Raw genomic sequence first — 24,553 nt, 5'->3', positions numbered from 1 at the left:
TAATAAAATCAGAAGATGATCTTGTTCATAACCTTTAACTGAAAAGACAAATCAATTGCTACACTAAAAGGCTTATAAAACTGATCACCTGAACTTCGGATAGTTCATCAGCATCAGCTCGTGGCGGTCCAACACCCAGCACCAGCAATGATCAGCAGGTTTTTCTCCCCCAAAGTAAAAATGAGCTGAGCTGCAGTTCACGGTAATATACACTACATGGTTAACTGGCCTGTACTGAATCAGCTCTTTTCAATTATATAGTTAGTGTGGAAGTTTATCAGATCCCCCTAGATAAGATATTGATGGCCTATCCTAAGGATTGGTCATCGATACTGTAAGCCTGTATAACCCCTTTTATAAGTTATCACCAATCCACTGATTAGGTAATGCTTAGATCAGTGTGTGGGTCCCACCTATTGGGACATTTACAATTATTAAGTGTATTTATTTAACAAACCTGTTAGATATTTTTTTTATTATTATTTTACTCTCATATAGCGCAATTAATTCCACAGCGGTTTACAGACATCATCACTGTCCCCACTGGGGTTCATAATCTAAATTCCCTTTCAGTATGTCTTTGGAGTGTGGTAGGAAACCGGAGAACATGGAGGAAACCCACACAAACATGGAGAACATACAACCTTCTTGCAGATGCAGTGCATTGTTGTCTCCACCTCTCAAGCTGGTCACTAGTCATATTCTAACAGAATTGGGTTTTTGTCAATTATTTAGATAGTACGATTTAAGGAAATTGAGCAACAAGAAAGCAGCAAAGAGGAAAAATAATAAAAGCATTATCCACGTCAACAAAAATGCTATCTAAAGTGGATATCAGCAACTGAACACTTTGTTCTTGGTGTATGCAGTAACAAGCCATTCATACACCGTCCATGCCGTATGTTTTCAGAACAAACTTTAGCCGATTGCAGCAAGGTCATATGGTTTAGTCTACGATACCTTGTGTGGGAGACATACTACTAGAACACACTTTCGCTATTACTGAAACTTTCAGCTTTAAAACACAACACAAACCTGGAAACCTTTACTGAAACAGCTTACAGTAAGACATTTTCGAGACTCACCCACTAAAACCTCCACGGCTGCCAGCGAATCGTCCTCCCAATCCATTTCCTCCTGCTTTTCCTCTGGGCTCTCTTTTATAGTGGATGAAATGGGATAAAACTGTTTCCATTCCCCTATTAATTTCTTGGTAGAAGAATCAGACATCTTGAATGATTGCCCTGTGAGGGTTCCATTTAAGCCAAATGGGCTCAAGATAACTGGAAAAATGAAGAGTTTATTCAAAATTTCACATATCTAGATGTATCAAGAAAAAATTAAATGCTTTCCTGCCATAATCATTAATACAAACCAGGGTGGATAAAAATCAATGGTTTTTTTTAAAAAAATCAAAAAAATCGGATTTTTTTGATTTAAATCGGATTTTTTTCAATAAACTGCTTTTTGAGGAAAATATTTTACCATCCAAAGGTTCTTCCATCATGAGATAAAGCTGAGTTGTTTAACTCAGTAGAATAAAGGCTGTATATGTGTAACATTCACAATGCCATGCTCTTCCAGAGGTTTCTGTAGGATTAGTGGGCAGTTTCTCTCCTATATTATCACAGACGCTCGCTTTACTTACGCAGTTCTCAAAACTGAATTTGACTCCGCAGAGGTCCCAGCCTCTTCTTCACGGCAAAAATGTTACAACATGAACAGAGTTGAGAAAAAGACCTTAATCCTATTGTTCTACAAACCTATGAATACAGAATCAACCCCTTCAGTGCCAAGTCCAAGAAGTTAGACAATATGTTTCTGATTGTTTGGAGTGGAATAGATCTGCACAACACAAGAAGAATGTGAATCTAAGTGTGAGGAGGAGGAAGGGCAAGCAGACAAGAAAATGAAAGTGAAACTTTGAGCACAACACTGCAGCATAGCCACAGACAGACAAGTCTGGATCTGTTTGTGTGTACGATCTGAGATTTATTACATTCTTTCCTTATAATGGCAGCAGGCCGTAAAAGAGACCCAGTTTGGGAATATTTTAATGAAGCTCCTTCGCCTATCGGTAAGGCAGGCATGCGTGCAAAATGCAAACGATGCAACAAAGAGATGCAAGGCCTGGTGGCGCGAATGAGGCAACATCATGAGAAGTGCGGTGATGAAGATGACCAAAGAAACACTTCTGAGCAGGCAGGATCTTCAGGTTGGTAAACATTTTTATTGAATCCTATTTCTAAAGACTGAACTGTCATGTGTGAGAAAAATTATATTTCTTATTATTACTGCATATTACTGTCATTTGGTACAGTTATGAAGAAAAACAAATATTCCTTTTGGGGCAGGGGCAGTGATGTGTTGTGTACAATAAGCAGAAATTGTATAAACAATAAAATAACAGCATTGACTTTTTTTGTTTAGGGGAATTCATGGATTCTGGAAACTATCCACCTCCAAGATCACCATCATCCTGTTCTACAGTTTCAGAGTTATCCATCCAGGATAGTGCTTCATTAGCAGCAGCATCATCATCAGACACCCACAGCCACATATCACCATCACCCAAAAGGAAGAAAAAACCTTTACCTCCTGGAACCACCATAGATAGGTTTGTGATAAGAACTAGAAGAATAGAAAAAGAGTTGATTGATGAAAAAATTGCCCAGTTTATTTATGCAACGAACTCTTCTTTCCGTCTGACTGAGAACCCACATTTCATTAATATGGTTCAGTCACTGAGACCAGGATACAGTCCACCCAGCAGAGCTGATGTTGCAGGGAAACTGCTGGATCAAGTGTATGACAGAGAAATGGAGCAATGTGCAACAGCTCTGGAGGGTAAAATTGTTAACCTAAGTATTGATGGGTGGAGTAATGTCCACAATGATCCTATTGTATGTGCTTGTATAACAACAGAAGAAGGTAAAGTCTTCCTTGCACAAACAACTGATATGTCAAGAAAAGCACACACAGCAGAATACTTACAAGAAGTGGCAGTAAAAGCTATAACGACATGTGAACAAAAATTAAAATGTCTAGTACGCAGTTTGGTCACTGACAATGCTGCAAACGTATCGAAGATGAGAAGAGATTTAGAAGAGCAGGGAGGGAATACAAAGCTGCTAATAACATATGGTTGCAGTGCTCATTTGCTGCACCTCTTAGCCAAAGACTTAAGTGTTCCAGAAATAAAGGCTAATGTTGTTGAAATTGCTAAATACTTCCGTAATAATCATTTTGCTGCAGCAGCTCTGAAAAGGATGGGTGGAACCAAGCTAACTCTCCCACAAGATGTTAGATGGAACTCTGTGGTGGACTGTTTTGAGCAGTATATCAAAAACTGGCCTATTCTGATGACACTTTGTGAAGAAAATCGAGATAAAATAGATGGCACTGTCACGGCCAAAATCCTCAACATTGGGCTTAAGAGAAATGTTGAACATATGCTGAGCTTCCTGAAACCCATCTCTCAAGCTTTAAACAAAATACAGAAAAATAGCTGTTTTATTGCGGATGCTGTTGAAATTTGGAAGGAACTGAGTGAACACTTAAAAACAGAACTACACATGGACAGAATTAAATTACAAGCAGTAAACAAACGAATGGGACAAGCACTGACTCCAGCTCATTTTTTGGCAAATATTGTCAATATCCAATATCAGGGTCAAAACCTAAGTGCTGAGGAAGAGGAGTTAGCTATGACATGGGTATCCAGCAATCATCATCTTTAATGCCAACTATAATAAACTTCAGAGCTAAGGGGGAACCATTCAAGAAATATATGTTTGCTGAAGATATTTTAAGGAAGGTCACACCAGTAAACTGGTGGAAGTCACTTAAGCGCTTGGATTTAGAGACTGTTCAAGTAATGATTTCACTTTTAACAGCAGTAGCTTCTTCTGCAGGCGTTGAAAGAATATTCTCTTCCTTTGGACTCATTCATTCTAAATTGAGAAATCGGTTGGGACCCAAATAAAGCAGGAAAGCTTGTTTTTCTTTTCCAGATTATGAATAGGAACAAAGATGATGATGATGATGATGAAGATGACGACAAGTGAGCTACAGAGGACAGCAGGGACAGTAGTATTTAAGTTTTTAATGTGTCGGCTGGGCTGACAGTCTAAGTTTCTTAAAATATATATATATTTTGTTTAGCCAAATTAGTTAACAAACATGGATGTTTGTTTAAGCAAATAACTTATGCTGTAATGTTGTTATTGTTTCAGTTGAATAAATCTATTTAAATTGTTATTAAGGTCAGGATTATTTTTCTCCTTCCTAAGTACAACAGAACAGTGGTGTCCAAATATGAATGATTAACCCATTAAACTGGGGAGAAAAAAGTAATATAAAAAGTGATTCTAAAAATCTTCATCTACTTGCATGTTAAAGTAGCAAGAACTAGTTTAGGTAGAAACTTTGATTTAAATCACTGATTTAAATCAAGCCTTACTGACTAGTGATTTAAATCGTGATTTAAATCAGTTAGATTTAAATCAAATCCACCCTGATACAAACTCATGCAGATTACAGCAGGTGAAGTGACCGATGTCTGGTTTGAAATGACACCACCTTACCTTGAAATGGGCTACTTGACTGCTGGGCTAAGTTAAGGTGCTCCTCGCTGAGAAGGTACACTGGTTGGTGCTGGTTAATTTCTACACTTGTGCAAACATTGCTGTCCCCATGAAGAAAGAAGGTAAACGAGCAGGACAAATGCTCACTGAAACGAAAAGAAATGGAGATTTTAAAAAGACATTGCAAAGCGGATAAACCGTATATGAATTCAGCAATTCCTTCCCCTATACCTGAAGAAAAAAAACAAAACACAACGCCCATCCATCACTTGGATGGGTACTGCATAGATGCATAGGAACAGTCTCAGTGTGATAGTTTGCTTTCAAGGGGACCCAGGTTGTATTCTATGAGCAAGGAATTTGTCCCTTTTCTGGGACTTACGGGAGTATTCACACATTGGGTTTTTGCAGCTTTTTTCTCGGCTGCCAAAAACCTTACTCTTCGCAGTAAAAACGCTGCATATATAACAAATAGCAGTGCTCTTCTTTTTCTGCATTTTTCAAGCATATTTCATGTGTGATTTGTCTCCAGAACATGTTAATAAAAGTTAGCTTTATTCACCAAAAATGCAAGTTTTTTGAGGTTTCTCAAACGCAATGAATGAATTGACTTGCCGCAGATTTCAAAAATGTTTAATGATAAAGACACATACTTGGGTACATTTACACTTGCAGCCGGCCACAAAACACTTAAAAATAATTGGCCGTGTATTGACCGGTGTAAACATGAGTTGCACTGTTGAGAATAATGGCACCTTATGCGCACTGAACGCTCTTCCTCTCCCTTCCTTACTGCAGAGGTTGGCACCGCAAGTTCAACATGGCGAACTTAGGGTGCCAACCTCCGCAGTTATGCTATGTGCACACGATGCGGATTTAGTGCGGACCACAGCAGATTTTTCAGCGCAGAAACGCTGCAGATCCACACTGTGATTTACAGTACAATGTAAATCAATGGGGAAAAAAAAAAAAAGCTGTGCGGAAAAACGATGGTGCGGGTTTAAAAGAAGTGCATGTCACTTCTTTTGTGCGGATCTGCAGCGTTTCTGCAACCTTCCATTATAGAAATCCGCAGTGATAAAAACCGCATCAATTCCGCAGAAGATCCGCGGCAAATCTGCACCTGCGGATTCTGCCAGGAGATGCGGATTTTGTGCAGAAAATTCTGCACCCCATTCCGCAACGTGTGCACATAGCCTAAGGAAGGGAGAGTTCACCAACACCCCCCCCAGATAATCTTTCCTATTTTAGATAACACTGATATTTAAATCTCTTTGACCCTTACTTATGGGTAATTTTACCTTTATTGTATAAAAGTAATTGGTCTAAATCATCAAAAAAATTATCTATTGCGTCTCACTTTACGTGAAAAAAAAAAATCCTGAAAATATTTTAGTGTTCACTCTGTCCACTGAGCTATAACTGCAGTATAGCGAGGTCTATTCAGCTGTCATCTTACTAATATCACAGGCTGGTTTCCAATGATTACACATATGTAAAGATCATGTAAGATTCACCATTCGCAACAGGTGAGGCAGTTCTCCTCCACAAGTTACAGAGCATGCCTAGCACACTCCCCATAGAAATTAATTAGCATCTCTTGACCATTGACGACACATTGCAGCTTTATTTTAAAAAGTCACATAACAGCTCCTCCTTATGGGCAATCAATCAAATGCTCAAAATTTGTGGCTTTTTATATTAAATTAAAAATAAAGATGTGGATAAAGGAAGACTAAAGTCATAAATCAGAGTACACCCAACAAGAACCTGCCTTAGGCTACTTTCAGACATAGCGCAGTTTTGAGCGCTATTTTGCGGGCGCTTTTCAAAAATGCGCAATGTCATTTTCGTCTGCCGGCAAAGTGAATGAGAAATTCACTTTGCCGTTCAGACACACCGCAAAAAAACGCGGCGCTTTTGTCTGCAAACACGCCGGCGTAAAAAGAATTGACATGTCAATTCTTTACGCAGCGGCGTGTCTGCGTATCCCCCTAGGGCCCCATATTAACGTGCACACACAGCGCCTTTGTCCTGGGTGTCGGCGCCTTTGTACGGAGGGGTTGACACCCAGGACCGGACGTGACGTCGGACAGGAAGAGGGAAGCCCCCGCCCCCCAGTGAAGCAGCATGGAGTGTGAGTGTGTGTGTGTGTGTGTATGTGTGTGTGTGTAGCGACGCTGCAGCGATAGCGACAACGATGCCGATCGCTGCAGCGTCGCTGTTTGATCGCTGGAGAGCTGTCACACAGACCGCTCTCCAGCGACCAAGGGGTAACCAGAGTAAACATCGGGTTACTAAGCGCAGGGCCGCGCTTAGTAACCCGATGTTTACCCTGGTTACCAGCGTAAAAGTAAAAAAAACAAACAGTACATGCTCACCTGCGCGTCCCCCAGCGTCTGCTTCCTGACACTGACTGAGCTCCGGCCTTAACAGCACAGCGGTGACGTCACCGCTCTGCTTTCACTTTCACTTTAGGGCCGGCGCTCAGTCACTTTGATACGTGGCACTTTGATACGTGGCACGTGGCACTGAAATATGTGGCACTGAAATATGTGGCACGTGGCACTTTGATACGTGGCACGTGTCACTTAAATACGTGGCACGTGGCACTTTGATACGTGGCACGTGTCACTTAAATACGTGGCACGTGGCACTGAAATATGTGGCACTGAAATATGGCACGTGGCACTTTGATACGTGGCACGTGTCACTTAAATACGTGGCACGTGGCACTTTGATACGTGGCACTTTGATACGTGGCACTTTGATACGTGGCACTTTGATACGTGGCACTTTGATACGTGGCACGTGGCACTTTGATACGTGGCACTGAAATACGTGGCACTGAAATACGTGATACGTGGCACTTAAATACGTGGCACGTGGCACTTAAATACGTGGCACGTGGCACTGAAATACGTGGCACTGAAATACGTGGCACGTGGCACTGAAATACGTGGCACTGAAATACGTGGCACTGAAATACGTGGCACTGAAATACGTGGCACTGAAATACGTGGCACCTAAATACGTGGCACTTAGGCTATGTTCACATTTGCGTTGTGCGCCGCATGCGTCCTTTTTTTGATTGATTTTGGACGCAGCAAAAATGCAACTTGCTGCGTCCTCTGCGGCCGGATGCGTGCGCTGCAGTGACGCATGCGGCCGGCGCAAAACGCAAGTGCGACGCATGTCCATGCGCCCCCATGTTAAATATAGGGGCGCATGACGCATGCGGCGCCCGACGCTGCGGCGCAGACCGCAAATGTGAACGTAGACTTAAATAGCTGGATAGAGCTGGATCCGCGGGCTGTGATCTGGCCTACGCTCAGCACTCTGCAGAGCGCTGTCATTCAAAACACGTCCACTCATTTTGGTGTTTAGTCCCAAAATGGAGGATGGAAGAAGAAAAGGGTTGGACAAGGAAATGACATTTCTTTTTTTTTTCCCCCACTGCAGTTAAAGCTTTATTTGTGTCAAACACAGACAATCTGCAGAGAAAACTGCATAAAAAACCGCACTAAAAACCGCATCAAAAACGCACCAAAAACGCACCTGCGTTTTCTGCCAAGAGCTGCGGTTTTTGTCCTGAAAAAAAAGGATTGAAATCAGGATCGTGTGAACATACCCTTACCGTACAGGGTTACGAGGGGGGGCGTCTGACTGACGCCTGCCCTAATAACCTGGGGTTAGTGACAGTGGGGTTAGTAAACCCCAGCTGATGTCTGTTCCGCCTGCTGAGGCGTCTTTGGCTCAAGGCCATTGCAGCTGGCAGAATCGACATGATGTTAACTCCAGTGTGTATTGTATTCTGAGTCATAAAGACAGGAAATGACCTCAATGACTTTTTTTTTTTTCCCCTTTTTTTTTTTTCAAACAAACTTTATTTTCAGTACACAATGCTGAAAAAAACGCAGCTGCAAAAAACGCAGCAAAAAACGCTGTGTGTGAAAGCAGCTGCGTTTTTTGCCTGCGTAAAAAAACGCAGGTAAAGCAGCAGCAAAATACGCGCGCGTAAAAATACGCAGCAAATATGCTGTGTGTGAAAGTAGCCTTACAGTCATGGACAAAAATTTTGAGAATGAGACAAATATTAATTTTTCCAAAGTCTACTGCTTCATTTTTTCTAATGGCAACTTGCATAAACTCCTGAATGTCAGAGTGATCAGCTTAACAGCAATTACTGCACTTGCAAAGTCAATATTTGCCCAGAAAATGAACTTTAACCCCCAAAACACATTTCAACATCATTGCAGTCCTGCCTTAAAAAGGAGTAGCTAACATCGTTTTAGTGATTGATCCATTAACACAGGTGTGGGTGTTGATGAGGACAGGGCTGGCGATCAGTCAGTCATGATTAAGTAAGAATGACATCACTGGACACTTTAAAAGGAGGCTGGTGCTTGGTATCATTGTTTCTCTTCAGTTAACCATGGTTATCTCTAAAGAAACACGTGCAGCCATCATGGCACTGCACAAAAATGGCCTAACAGGGAAGAGTATCGCAGCTACAAAGATTGCACCTCAGTCAACAATCTATCGCATCATCAAGAACTTCAAGGAGAGAGCTTCCATTGTTGTCAAAAAGGCTCCAGGGCGCCCAAGAAAGACCAGCAAGCGCCAGGACCGTATCTTAAAACTGTTTCAGCTGCGGGATCGGACTACCAGCAGTGCCGAGCTTGCTCAGGAATGGCAGCAGGCTGGTGTGAGTGCTTCTGCACGCACTGAGGCGGAGACTCTTTGAGCAAGGCCAGGTTTCAAGGAGGGCAGCAAAGAAGCCACTTCTCTCCAGAAAAAACATCAGGGACTGACTGATATTCTGCAAAAGGTACAGGGAGTGCACTGCTGAGGACTGGGGCAAAGTCATTTTCTCTGATGAATCCCCTTTTCGATTGTTTGGGACATCGGGAAAACAGCTTATTCGGAGAAGAGGTGAGCGCTACCACCAGTCTTGTCTCATGCCAACTGTAAAGCATCCTGAAACCATTCATGTGTGGGGTTGCTTCTCAGCCAAGGGAATCGGCTCACTCACAGTCTTGCCTAAAAACACAGCCATGAATAAAGAATGGTACCAGAATGTCCTCCAAGAGCAACTTTTCCCAACCGTCCAAGAGCAGTTTGGCGCCCAACAATGCCTTTTCCAGCATGATGGAGCACCTTGCCATAAAGCAAAGGTGATAACTAAATGGCTCATGGAACAAAACAGAGATTTTGGGTCCATGGCCTGGAAACTCCCCAGATCTTAATCCCATTGAGAACTTGTGGTCAATCATCAAGAGACGGGTGGACAAATAAAAACTAACAAATTCTGGCAAAATGCAAGCATTGATTATGCAAGAATGGACTGCTATCAGTCAGGATTTGGTCCAGAAGTTGATTGCAATTCTCCCTGGCATGCTCTCAGAGGTCTTGAAGAAGAAGGGTCAACACTGCAAATATTGACTTGCTGCATTAACTCATTCTGTCAATATAACCTATTGGTACTCCTAATATGATTGCAATTATATTTCTGTATGTGATATAAACATCAGACAAACACTAATAAAAACCAGAGGGCAGCAGATCATGTGAAAATATAATTTTGGTGTCATTCTCAAAAATTTTGGCCATGACTGTACATGTACCAGAGCACCCAGCCGCTATAGAGACTGAGCATGACCACGAATACCAGGTCACTAATTCACATCATTGTATATAAACAGCAGCGTCTTGTAGCTAATTACAGCAATTCAGCATTAACCTGGGTCATTAAAGATTTCAGTTTACAAGCAATACGCCGGGGAACCAATAAAGTACCATATATATGCTGCGAATGCATACAAAAAAACCACAAAAACAAGTGTAATCAAACAGTAACACATTTAGAAAACACCACTTAAAAGCTGTGCATTGTGACAGCACACAACTACGCTCGTCATGTAAAACATTACTTATTACAGCTTCGAAAAAAGAAAACAAGACGGCTGCCAGTGAAGCTGGAGAGCTACCAAGGACAAGAAAAACAAACAGGGGCTTTTCTGCTCATGAGCTACACTACATCCACGGCACTGCCGAAAAAGAAAACATGCCTACCAGAAGCCATTTATCTCAGCCTCTTCATGCGAGCCGAGATATTCACCAGCTCGGAATCTTAGGGTTTCTGCAAGGCTGGATTCAAGCTCAGCGATTCACAAAAGGTTTTTTCTGGATATCATAATATACATACATTTCCAATTATACTATAATATACAACACCAATTCCAAAAAAGTTGGGACACTGCATAAAATGGAATGAAAACAAGAATATTTGGAAATCTTATTTTATTCACAACAGAACAGGGAAAACCATCTGAATTTCAACTTCTGATGTGCTCTATTTCATTTGAAAAAAAAAAAAAAAAAAAAAAAAAAAAGAACCTAATTTACTAATTAATGGTAGCAGCCGCTCAAAAAGGTTGGGACAGGGTTAACAAAAAAGCAAATTACACGACTATAAAAAGAGCATGATAGAGAGGCAGAGTTTCTCAGAAGCAGAGATGGTCAGAGGTTCACCACTCTGAACAACCGCATATAAAAATTGATAAACAATTTCTAAAATTATAGATTATCAGACACTCTGGAGAAATCCGTGTGAACAAGGCCAATGGTCAATATTGGTTGCTCTATGGGCTTTTGTGGTCAAATGAATCAAAATATTAACTTTTTTATACAAAGGCCGCCATGGTATGCAGACTCAAGAAGAGAGGGACCATCCAGCTTGTTATCAGCACACAGTTCAATAGCCTGCATATCTGATGGTATAGGGTTATATTAGTGGCTATTGCATGGGCAGCTTACACATCTTGATAGGGTCCATCAATGCTGAGCAATATATAGAGGTTATAGACCAACATATGCTCCCATCCAGACAACTCCTATATCAGGGAAGGTCTTAGATATTTCAGCAAGATAATGCTAAACCACATACTGCACCCATCACATCCATATGGCTTCACAGAGGAAGAATTTGGGTGATGAACTGGCCGCTTGCAGTCCATACCTTTCGGAAGTAGAAGCCAGTATAGATAATGTGTGTGCGCGGTTGTGTGAGCGTATGCGTGTGTGCGCGCGTGCAGGTAAGGCTGGTTTCACACTTGCGTTTTTTGCCGCTGCGTTTTAGCGCTAAAAAAAGGCATGCTTTTTTTTTATATACTTAACATTAAAAACGCATGCGTTTTTTAGCATGCGTTTTGACACGTTTTCAGCAACGCATGCGTTTTTAGACACGTGCGTTTAGTTGCAGAAATGCAACCTGTAGTAATTTCTAGCGGCGTTTTTTTGCCACAAAAAACCGCATGCGTTTATTCGCGGCAAAAAAATGTATTGCAGTCTATGTAAACGCATGCGTTTTTAAGCACATGCGTTTGCTTGCGTTAAAAACGCATGCGTTATTATAGAAAAACACAAGAAAACACAGAAAAAAACAAGAAAACCCTAACCCTTGGGTTACTAGGGATCCTAACCCTAACCCTAAGGTTAGGATCCCTAGTAACCCTATGGATCCTAACCCTAACCCTAGGGATCCTAACCCTAGGAACCTAACCCTTAGGGTTAGGATCCTAACCCTTAGGGTTAGGATCCCAAGGGTTATGGTTAGGGGTAGGGTTAGGGGTAGGGTTTGGATCCCTAGGGTTAGGGTTTGGATCCCTTTATCACCTTGATGGTGGGGGGTGGCTTATCAGTGACCTGGTGACCAGGACATTCTTCTAATAAAAAGCTACCCCTAACCCTAGGGATCCTAACCCTAACCCTAACCCTAGCTAATTCTATTAATAGTGGGTTTTCTAGTTGATTTTGATGATTGGCAGCTGTCACACACTTCTCAGCATGCGTTTCAAAAACGCAAACGCAGGAAAAAACGCATGTAAACGTGTCAAAACGCTGCGTTTTTTTTCTGCATGCAAAAACGCATGCGTCTAAAAAACGCAGCGTTTGCATGCGTTTACATGCGTTTTTTCACCACCTGCGGGTTTTTTTTAAAACGCTGCCGATCAAAACGCAAGTGTGAAACCAGCCTAAATAATTACACACATTCCCAGAAATCTTGGGACTGTGTAAAATGTAAAGAGAACAATGCCATGATGCAATATACACACATTAAACAGATCTCTGTGTAACCTACAGCAGTCATGTGCTGTATTGGTGATGTCACCAGTGCGGTGGTTTTAACAAAGACTAGGGGCAGCAGGACAGGTAGGGGTAAATGAGCAGGGGTCAGCAGCTTTCATCACCACTGTTGCAAAACGATAACTTCCTATACTCCCGACAGCCAGAGGCCCGGGACATGTTGGGGGTTAATTTCACAATCAGTTTCCTGAAGGTTGCTGATACCTGGAATAGACAGTAACAGTATGTGCACACATTAAGTATTTGGCAAGAAAATAAAGCTCCGAGGCAAAAAAGCTTTGGTGCAGATTATTCGCCATCATTAGTATGATGAAATCTGCAGCAAAAACACTGAATGGGTGAAATCTGCAATTGATAACTAAGCAAACTGTACATCAGACTATAGGGTTCTCAGTCACGTTGCTGGCATCAGCAAACCCTTTAGGTTTTTGGACTGAAAAAGAAATGCGGCAAAAAACGCAACATGTGCACACAGCTGAAAACCTGCATAGCACAATGGGAGTTTTTATATTACTACCCATACAAGTCGGACCATTAGACTAGATATACACATGCTATTTCTTCATATGCTGCACAAGATTAGAAAATAGGATTTCCACCATTCATATCAGCATACAAAACATTACACACAGATTTAGAAACAAAGGAAGGTGTGAGCACCGAGCCGCGCACAACAAAGCTTGCCCATGCAAAAGCCCATGCAAAATTAAAAAAAATAAAAAAATGCAGCTTTGATGAAAGGTCCATTGAGACATGCACTCAGTTGTCAGTGAGCATTAACCCTCACATAAGCATACCTATACACGTACGTGTAGAATATGCAAAATATGTGTAGGATTACTTATGGGGATACCTATCCTGCACACATGCATAAGCAAGACATGCTACAATGGATCTGCCGGCAGCAGGACGCACTTTAATCTTTTTAGTCAGAGCAACAATTACAAGATAAAATGAACAAAGGTCACAGCAGAAAGTGTTTTGTTGGGTTTTTTTTTGTAAATCCACATACCTGGATGGGCAGCAGGAGAGGACAAATGTATAACGGCGCAATATTACACAGTTTGCACTACATAAGATCAGAGCAAAATATATAAGAAAAAAAAATTAAAGACTGCCGTTTCACTTGCCAGTCTTAAAAGGGGTGATCTCGTTTTGTTAAAAGAGAAAAAAAATACAGAATGCCTGCAAAACCAGGCAATCTACCCCTCATTAAAAGATCTCTCTGTTCTCAAGAACAGAGGAATTTTCTATTCTAAACTTTACTGCTCAATACCTAGGTATCATTCATACCAGAGGCGACCGGTTTGCTAGGCACGGAGCAGGCACTTGCTATACAACTCGTAAGGGCTGCTCTGAGGCTGGCTGGGGTCCGGCTCGGTGTCCCTGCCCTCCTCCAACGAGGGTCTATCACAGTGATCAAAGGAACCAATAGGAAAAATTATCTATTGTTGATGGGTACCGGCCGGCACATCTCAGCGGGCGCAGGAAGGGGGATCTCATAGCCCTCTCCTCTGATATGCTTGATCATATCAGAGGAGAGAGAAATTAATTTGAAATCTTTTTTTTTTCTTCAAACGGCGATCACGTGACAGGGGACCATAAACACTGTCCCTCATCATGTTCTCCAGGGTTTCAGTTACGACGTTAGCCAAGATCCCAGAGATTTACCTATACTAGGGAGCGCTATACTCTTATTCCTCAGCGCTGAGGAATAAGTTCCCTTAACTGCTGCCGTTAAAAGGCGTATCAGCGGTCGTTAAGGGGTTAAAGTGGCAAGGGAAGAAAAAGTCAGACATCTGATTTGTGTCAGAATGTGCAACACTACCACAAAAGTGGGGCACAACAGAAAAATTCCATCCAAAATGTTTATTTAAATCCCCACACCAATAGATGACGTTTCCCTTTGTCAGGTAGTGTGTGTAAGTATCATGAAAGGTAGCAGCATACCCACCGGTCACTGTCTTCTCCTGGTTTCACCAGACACTTCAATCCGCTCCAGCATCTGTAACCTGCGGAATCACTGAAGTGATGGTAACTCTCTCAATGCTAACCTTAGACTCCGAACGAGGCCCTCTGAACTATTACCGCGAGTCTCACAGTTGCACTGAGAAAATTAAAAGAAAAGTGTCCTCGGTTTCACAAAGAAACCACTGTGTGATTCCGCAGGTCACAAATGAAGTCACGTAACGCCGCTGAAACCGGGGGGAAGACAGCGACGGGTGAGTATGCTACTACCTTTATTATAAGGATACCAGACAGAGGGGGAAAAAAAGTCACTGGAGTGGGGCTTTAAAGCACAAGGCTCAGTTTAGACTCAGTTATAAGATTATATCAGTCCCCAAAACAGATTGCACATGGACCGACATAGCAGTTTTGAGATCGAGGAGGATTTGGAGTTTCCACTCATGTGACCTGTATTTGGTAGTAGGAGTTCCTGCTCCAAAATTTCCTTGAAAACCTATGGGCACATACCCAAGCACATACAGTAGAAACCAAAAGTTTACATACACTATATAAAAAGAGTAGATAAAGAAATACCGGCTCACTCACGCTCTAGGCGGTTGGAGGTTTGAGATCCATAGGACAGAGAAGCAGTCAATTAGGTCAATTTGGATTACCATAATTATTAATATTTGCCAAATGCCAGAGTAATGAGTGTATGCAAACTTCTGGTTTTAACTATACATGGGGAATTGTCAGCAGGTTTTCACTCCACAAACTATTTATATGCTCATGTAGCTCTTTCAGAGACAGGTCCAGTAATACCTTTACATGGCCAATCCATTCCTCAGAAATGAGGCTGCAGATCTGAAGTCCCTGTCACTCCAGCTCTATTGCCCACTGAGCACCCCCTCTGTCTGCTAGACAGCTTCCTTGTTTAACCCCTTAGTGACAGAGACAATTTGGTACTTAAAGGGAACCTGTCACCACGTTTTTGGAAGATGGGATAAAAATAGCGTTAAATAGGGGCAGAGGTGGGCGTTACATTAGTGTGTGTGTTATGCGTTTATTACCCACCTAAGTTGCCGAAATAACTTTGCAAAGTCTCCGTTTTCGCCTGTCAATCAGGCTGGTCAGGTCACATGGGCGTGGTGTCTTCACCCAGATTTGGCGTAGTTTTCCGTTGGTGGCGTAGTGGTGTGCGCATGCCCAAAGTCCGGAATCCTCTTCCAGGGGATTTAAAATAGCGCGGTGTTCGTTATTGCATTGGTGATCGGTGGGCGCGGCCATCTTCCTTTGGCCGCGCGTGCGCAGAAGCGGCGCTCTGCTGGCCGCGGCTTCAGGAAAATGGCCGCGGGATGCCGCGCGTGCGCAGATGGATATCGCGGCGGCCATTTTCCTGAAGCCGCGGCCAGCAGAGCGCCGCTTCTGCGCACGCGCGGCCAAAGGAAGATGGCCGCGCCCACCGATCACCAATGCAATAACGAACACCGCGCTATTTTAAATCCCCTGGAAGAGGATTCCGGACTTTGGGCATGCGCACACCACTACGCCACCAACGGAAAACTACGCCAAATCTGGGGGAAGACAACGCCCATGCGACCTGACCAGCCTGATTGACAGGCGAAAACGGAGACTTTGCAAAGTTATTTCGGCAACTTAGGTGGGTAATAAACGCATAACACACACACTAATGTAACGCCCACCTCTGCCCCTATTTAACGCTATTTTTATCCCATCTTCCAAAAACGTGGTGACAGGTTCCCTTTAATGACCGAGCCAATTTTTACAATTCTGACCACTGTCACTTTATGAGGTTATAACTCTGGAACGCTTCAACGGATCCCGCTGATTCTGAGACTGTTATTTCGTGACATATTGTAGTTCATGTTAGTGGTAACCTCTCTTCGATATTACTTGCGATTTATTGAAAAAAAAAAAAAAAATGGAAATATATAGTTACATAGTTATTAAGGTTGAAGGAAGACTGTAAGTCCATCTAGTTCAACCCATAGCCTAACCTAACATGCCCTAACATGTTGATGCAGGGGAAGGCAAAAAAACCCCATGTGGCAAAGAGTAACTCCACCATGGGGAAAAAAATTCCTTCCCGACTCCACATACGGCAATCAGACTAGTTCCCTGGATCAACGCCTTATCAAGGAATCTAGTGTATATACCCTGTAACATTATACCTTTCCAGAAAGGTATCCAGTCCCCTCTTAAATTTAATTAATGAATCACTCATTACAACATCATACGGCAGAGAATTCCATAGTCTCACTGCTCTTACAGTAAAGAATCCGCGTCTGTTATTATGCTTAAACCTTCTTTCCTCCAGACATAGAGGATGCCCCCTTGTCCCTGTCTCAGGTCTATGATTAAAAAGATCACCAGAAAGGTCTTTGTACTGTCCCCTCATATATTTATACATTAAAATAAGATCACCCCTTAAGGTACCGTCACACTAAACGATATCGCTAGCGATCCGTGACGTTGCAGCGTCCTGGCTAGCGATATCGTTTAGTTTGACACGCAGCAGCGATCAGGATCCTGCTGTGATGTCGCTGGTCGCTGAATAAAGTTCAGAACTTTATTTGGTCGTCCGATCGCCGTGTATCGTTGTGTTTGACAGCAAAAGCAACGATACCAGCGATATTTTACACTGGTAACCAGGGTAAACATCGGGTTGCTAAGCGCAGGGCCGCGCTTAGTAACCCGATGTTTACCCTGGTTACCAGCGTAAAATGTAAAAAAACAAACAGAACATACTCACATGCGTCCCCCGCCGTCTGCTTCCCACACTGACTGAGCGCCGCAAAGTGAAAGTGAAACCACAGCACAGCGGTGACGTCACCGCTGTGCCCTGCTACTGCCGGCGCTCAGTCATTGCAGGAAGCGGACGCCGGGGGTCGCATGTAAGTATGTACTGTTTTTTTTTTACATTTTACTCTGGTAACCAGGGTAAACATCGGGTTACTAAGCGCGGCCCTGCGCTTAGCAACCCGATGTTTACCCTGGTTACCCAGGGACCTCGGCATCGTTGGTCGCTGGAGAGCGGTCTGTGTGACAGCTCTCCAGCGATCAAACAGCGACGCTGCAGCGATCGGCATCGTTGTAGCTATCGCTGCAGCGTCGCTTAGTGTGACGGTACCTTAAGTCTTCGTTTTTCCAAACTAAATAGCCCCAAGTGTAATAACCTATCTTGGTATTGCAGACCCCCCAGTCCCCGAATAACCTTGGTCGCTCTTCTCTGCACCCGCTCCAGTTCAGCTATGTCTTTCTTATACACCGGAGACCAGAACTGTGCACAGTATTCTAAGTGTGGTCGAACTAGTGACTTGTATAGAGGTAAAATTATGTTCTCCTCATGAGCATCTATGCCTCTTTTAATACATCCCATTATTTTATTTGCCTTTGTAGCAGCTGCCTGACACTGGCCACTGAATATGAGTTTGTCATCCACCCATACACCCGGGTCTTTTTCATTGACTGTTTTGCCCAGAATTTTAGAATTAAGCACATAGTTATACATCTTATTACTTCTACCCAAGTGCATGACCTTACATTTATCCCCATTAAAGCTCATTTGCCATTTATCAGCCCAAGCTTCTAGTTTACATAAATCATCCTGTAATATAAAATTGTCCTCCCCTGTATTGATTACCCTGCAGAGTTTAGTGTCATCTGCAAATATTGAAATTCTACTCTGAATGCCCCCTACAAGGTCATTAATAAATATGTTAAAAAGAAGAGGGCCCAATACTGACCCCTGTGGTACCCCACTGCTAACCGTGACCCAGTCCGAGTGTGCTCCATTAATAACCACCCTTTGTTTCCTATCACTGAGCCAGCTCTCAACCCACTTACACATATTTTCCCCTATCCCCATTACTCTCATTTTATGTAACAACCTTTTGTGTGGCACCGTATCAAAAGCTTTGGAAAAGTCCATATATACTATGTCCACTGGGTTCCCTTGGTCCAGTCCGGAACTTACCTCTTCATAGAAGCTGATCAAATTAGTCTGACATGAACGGTCCCTAGTAAACCCGTGCTGATACTGGGTCATGAGGTTATTCCTCTTCAGATACTCCAAATATTTTTAAAATTTTCCAATTTTCAAACTTTGAATTTTTATGCCCTTAACCCCTTCATGACCCAGCCTATTTTGACCTTAATGACCTGCCCGTTTTTTGCAATTCTGACCAGTGTCCCTTTATGAGGTAATAACTCAGGAACGCTTCAAACGGATCCTAGCGGTTCTGAGATTGTTAAAATTTTACCAGCGATTTATCATTTTTACAACGAAATTTACAAAACCATTTTTTTCAGGGACCACCTCACATTTGAAGTCAGTTTGAGGGGTCTATATGGCTGAAAATACCCAATTGTGACACCATTCTAAAAACTGCACCCCTCAAGGTGCTCAAAACCACATTCAAGAAGTTTATTAACCCTTCAGGTGCTTCACAGCAGCAGAAGCAACATGTAAGGAAAAAATGGACATTTAACTTTTTAGTCACAAAAATGATCTTTTAGCAACAATTTTTTTATTTTCCCAAGGGTAAAAACAGAAACTGGACCCCAAAAGTTATTGTACAATTTGTCCTGAGTACGCCGATACCCCATATGTGGGGGGAGAACCACTATTTGGGCGCACGACAGGGCTCGGAAGGGAAGGAGCGCCATTTGACTTTTTCAATGAAAAATTGGCTCCAATCTTTAGAGTCGCGTTTGGAGAGCCCCTGTGTGCCTAAACATTGGAGCTCCCCCACAAGTGACCCCATTTTGGAAACTAGACCCCCCCAAGGAACTTATCTAGATGCATAGTGAGCACTTTGAACCCCCACGTGCTTCACAAATTGATCCGTAAAAATGAAAAAGTACTTTTTTTTTTTTTCACAAAAAAATTCTTTTAGCCTCAATTCGTTCATTTCCACGTGGGCAAAAGGATAAAATGGATCCTAAAATGTGTTGGGCAATTTCTCCTGAGTACACGGATACCTCACATGTGGGGGTAAACCACTGTTTGTGCACACGGCAGGGCTCGGAAGGGAAGGAGCGCCATTTGACTTTTGAATAAAAAATTAGCTCCAATCGCTAGCGGACACCATGTCGTGTTTGGAGAGCCCCTGTGTGCCTAAACATTGGAGCTCCCCCACACGTGACCCCATTTTGGAAACTAGACCTCCCGTGGAACTAATCTAGATGTGTGGTGACCACTTTAAACCCCCAAGTGCTTCACAGAAGTTTATAACGCAGAGCCGTGAAAATAAAAAATAAAAAATGATTTTTTATTTTCACAAGGGTAACTGGAGAAATTGGACCCCAAAAGTTGCTGTCCAGTTTGTCCTGAGTACGCTGATACCCCATATGTGGGGGGAGAACCACTGTTTGGGTACATGTCAGGGCTCAGAAGGGAGGGAGCACCATTTGACTTTTTGAACGCAAGATTGGCTGGAATCAACGGTGGCGCCATGCTGCGTTCGGAGACCCCTGATGTGCCTAAACAGTGGAAACCCCTCAATTCTAACTCCAACACTAACCCAAACACACCCCTAACCCTAATCCCAACTCTAGCCATAACCCTAATCACAACCCTAACCCCAACACACCCCCCTAACCACAACCCTAACCCTAATCCCAACCCTAACCACAACCCTAACCCCAACACACCCCTAACCCTAACCAAAAGCCTAATCTTAACCCTATTTCCAACCCTAGCCCTAAATCCAACCCTAACTCTAATTCCAACCCTAACCCTAAGGCTATGTGCCCAGGTTGCGGATTCGTGAGATTTTTCTGCAGCATTTTTGAAAAATCCGCAGGTAAAAGGCACTGCGTTTTACCTGCGGATTTACCGCGGATTTCCAGTGTTTTTTGTGCGGATTTCACCTGCGGATTCCTATTGAGGAATAGGTGTAAAATGCTGCGGAATCCGCACAAAGAATTGACATGCTGTGGAAAATACAATGCAGCGTTTCCGCGTGGTATTTTCCGCACCATGGGCACAGCGGATTTGGTTTTCCATAGGTTTACATGGTACTGTAAACCTGATGGAAAACGGCTACGAATCTGCAGTGGCCAATCTGCTGCGGATCCGCAGCTAAATCCGCACCGTGTGCACATAGCCTAATTCTAAGGGTATGTGCACATTGTGTGGAAAACGCTGCGGATCCGTAGCGGGTCCGCAGCTGCGGGTCCGCAGCAGTTTCCCATGAGTTTATAGTTCAATGTAAACCTATGGGAAACAAAACGCTGTGCATATGCTGCAGAAAAAACTGCGCGGAAACGCAGCGGTTTACATTCCGTAGCATGTCACTTCTTTCTGCGGATTCCGCAGCGGTTTTACAGCTGCTCCTATAGAAAACCGCAGTTGTAAAACCGCAGTGAAATCCGCAGAAAAACCGCGGTAAATCCACGATAAATCCGCAGCGGTTTTGCACTGTGGATTTATCAAATCCGCTGCGGAAAAATCTGCAGAGGACCAGAATACGTGTGCACATAGCCTTATCCTAACCTTATTCTAACCCTAACCCTAGTTCTAACCCTAACCCTAGTGAAAAAATAAAAGTAAATATATTTTCTTCATTTTATTATTGTCCCTACCTATGGGGGTGATAAGGGGGGGGGGGTTAATTTACTATTTTTTTTTATTTTGATCACTGTGATAAAACCTATCACAGTGATCAAAATGTACATGGAACGAATCTGCCGGCCGATTCGGCAGGCGCACTGCGCTTGCGCCCGCCATTTTGGAAGATGGCGGCGTCAATGGAACAGACGGACGGACACCGGGAGGCTCGGTAAGTATGAGGGGGGGATCGGAGCACGGGGGGGAATCGGAGCACGGGGGGGAATCGGAACACGGGAGAGTGGACGGAGGGGAGTACGAGAGAACGGAGGATTGGGGAGGAGATCGGTGGCGATGATATTGCAGCATCGGCCATGGCTGGATTGTAATATTTCACCACTTTTCATAGGTGAAATATTACAAATTGCTCTGATTGGCTGTTGCACTTTCAACAGCCAATCAGAGCGATCGTAGCCACGTGGGGGCAAAACCACCACCCCCGGGCTAAAGTACCACTCCCCCTGTCACTGCAGATCGGGTGAAATTGGAGTTAACCCTTTCACCCGATCTGCAAGGACGCGATCCCTCCATGACGCCACATAGGCGTCACAGGTCGGATTGGCACCGACTTTCATGACGCCTATGTGGCGTCACAGGTCGGGAAGGGGTTAAATCAGAGATATGTCAAAAAAATAGTAAATAAACAACATTTCCCACATGTCTACTTTACATCAGCACAATTTTGGAAACAACATTTTTTTTTGTTAGGAAGTTATACGGGTTAAAAGTTGACCAGCGATTTCTCATTTTTGCAACAAAATTTAGAAAACCATTTTTTTTTTTTTAGGGACCATCTCACATTTAAAGTCACTTTGAGGGGTGTATATGACAGAAAATATCCAAACTTGACAATTCTAAAAACTACACCCCTCAAGGTGCTCAAAACCACATTTATGAAGTTTATTAACCCTTTACGTGCTTCACAGGAACTGAAACAATGTGGAAGGAAAAAATGAACATTTAACTTTTTTTGCAAACATTTTACTTCAGAACCAAATTTTTGTTATTTTTACAAGTGTAAAAAGGGAAAATGAACCATAAAATTTGTTGTGCAACTTCTCCCGAGTACGCCGATACCCCATATGTGGGGTTAAACCACTGTTTGGGCACACGGCAGGGCTTGGAAGAAAAGGAGCACCGTTTGACTTTTTCAATGCAGAATTGGCTGGAATTGAGATCGGACGCCATGTCGCGTTTGGAGAGCCCCTGATGTGCCTAAACAGTAGAAACCCCCCCACAAGTGACCCCATTTTGGAAATTAAACCCTTTAAGGAACCTTTCTAGATGTGTGGTGAGCACTTTAAACCCCCGGGTGATTCACAGAAGTTTATAACGTAGAGCCGTGAAAACAAAACAAAAAAAAAAAAAATCACATTTTTTCTACAAAAATGATCTTTTCGCCCCCACATTTTTATTTAAGGGTAACAGGAGAAATTAGACCACGAAAGTTGTTGTGCAATTTGTCCTGAATTCGCTGATACCCCATATGTGGGGGTAAACCACAGTTGGAAGAGAAGGAGTTCCGTTTGACTTTTTCAATGCAGAATTGGCTGGAATTGAGATTGTGCGCCATGTAGCGTTTGGAGAGCCCCTGATGTGCCTAAACAGTGGAAACCCCCCACAAGTGACCCCATTTTGGAAACTAGACCCATTAAAGAACTTATCTAGATGGATGGTGAGCACTTTGAACCCCCAAGTGACACAGAAATTTATAACTTAGAGCCGTGAAAATACAAAATCCTTCTTTTTCCTCAAAAATGATTTTTTTAGCTTGCAATTTTTTTTATTTTCTCAAGGGTAACATGAGAAATTGGACCCCAAAATTTGTTGTCCAGTTTGTCCTGAGTACGCTGATACCCCATATGTTTGGGGGGGGGGGGAACCACTGTTTGGGCACATATCGGGGCTTGGAAGGGAAGTAGTGACGGTTTAAAATGCAGACTTTGATGGAATGGTCTGCAGGAGTCATGTTGCATTTGCAGAGCTCCTGATGTACCTAAACAGTAGAAACCCCCCACAAGTGACCCTATTTTGGAAACTAGACCCCCCAAGGAACTTATCTAGATATGTGCTGAGCATTTTGAACGCCCAAGTGCTTCACAGCAGTTTGACGCAGAGCCGTGAAAAAAAAAAAATCTTTTTCCACATAAATTTGTTTTTTTTTGTTTTTTTTTTAGCCCCCAATTTTTTTTTATTTTTGCAAGGGTAACAGGAGAAACTGGACTCCAAAAGTTGTTGTCCAACAAAATTGGCTGTCTCGTTTGGACCTAAACAGTTGAAACCCCCAATTCTAACTCCAACCGTAACCCCAACACATCCCTAACCCCAACACACACCCCTAATCCCAAGTGTAACCCTAATACCAAACGTAACCCTAATCCCAAACATAACCCTAATCCCAAACATAACCCTAATCCCAAACGTAACCCTAACTTTAGCCCCAACCCTAACCCTAGCCCCAACCCCAACCCTAGCCCCAACCCTAACCCTAACTTTAGCCCCAACCCTAACCCTAGCCGGAAAATAGAAATACATAAAATTAAAAAAAAAGTATTTTTTATTTTTTTTTTAACTAAGGGGGTGATAAAGGGGGGGGGGGGGGGTATTTACATTTTTTTTTATTTTGATCACTGTGATAGGATCTCAGTGACCAAAATAAAACAAGAGGAGGAATCTTCCTCTGCCGGCTGGCAGATCACGGCGGGCGCACACTGCACCCGCCATATTCTTACCGAAGCAAGAAGCCGGCGGACAGTAGAGGAAGCAGGAGTACCCAGGGACACCGGTAATTATAACACGGTCCCCGATCCTCCTATTTCTCTGTCCTCTGATGTGCGATCACATCAGAGGACAGAGAATGAGACACCACCTTTTGCGATCGCCGGTAAACTGTTAAATAAAGGCAATCGCAAAACAGGGGTGGGTAAAAACCGACCCCGATCATGTTCTTTGGGGTCTCGGCTACCCCAGCAGCCGAGACCCCAAAGATCTGCCAAGTGCCGGCCGGAACACTGTGCATGCGCCCATAATTCTTTGCCGGAAAAAGATGGCGGCACCCATGAGAAACCAAGAGGAGCACCGGGGGAGACGGGTGAGTATCGGTGGGCAATCGGGGACCCCATTTATCTGTCCTCTGATGTGCGATCACATCGGAGGACAGAGAAATTAAATGGCAAATCGCTTTATTTTTGCGACCGCCGGAAAAATGTTATTACTGGCGATCGCAACTTGGGGGTTG

At 43.1% G+C, this 24,553-nt stretch overlaps 2 protein-coding genes across 4 annotated transcripts in view; one reads left to right on the top strand and one right to left on the bottom strand.

Moving 5' to 3' along the window:
• LOC143816164 (uncharacterized) overlaps nucleotides 1-24,553 on the top strand; it is a 589,616-nt gene that overhangs the window by 466,841 nt on the left and 98,222 nt on the right. The window lies entirely within an intron of this gene.
• Nucleotides 1-24,553, bottom strand: part of MED13 (mediator complex subunit 13) — a 136,196-nt gene that overhangs the window by 69,207 nt on the left and 42,436 nt on the right. For all 3 annotated transcript variants that reach the window (XM_077296211.1, XM_077296213.1, XM_077296214.1), the window contains exons 4-5: nucleotides 4,587-4,732; nucleotides 1,086-1,283 (exon numbers count right to left, since the gene is read on the bottom strand). In XM_077296211.1, the coding sequence (XP_077152326.1) occupies nucleotides 1,086-1,283; nucleotides 4,587-4,732 (344 nt within the window). The remainder of the gene's footprint in view (nucleotides 1-1,085; nucleotides 1,284-4,586; nucleotides 4,733-24,553) is intronic.

The sequence above is a fragment of the Ranitomeya variabilis genome, chromosome 3, assembly GCF_051348905.1.
Source record: "Ranitomeya variabilis isolate aRanVar5 chromosome 3, aRanVar5.hap1, whole genome shotgun sequence".
NCBI classification, from domain to species: Eukaryota; Metazoa; Chordata; class Amphibia; order Anura; family Dendrobatidae; genus Ranitomeya; species Ranitomeya variabilis.
Note: the sequence above shows the minus strand (reverse complement) of the source record. Positions and strands in the feature narration are given on the sequence as shown.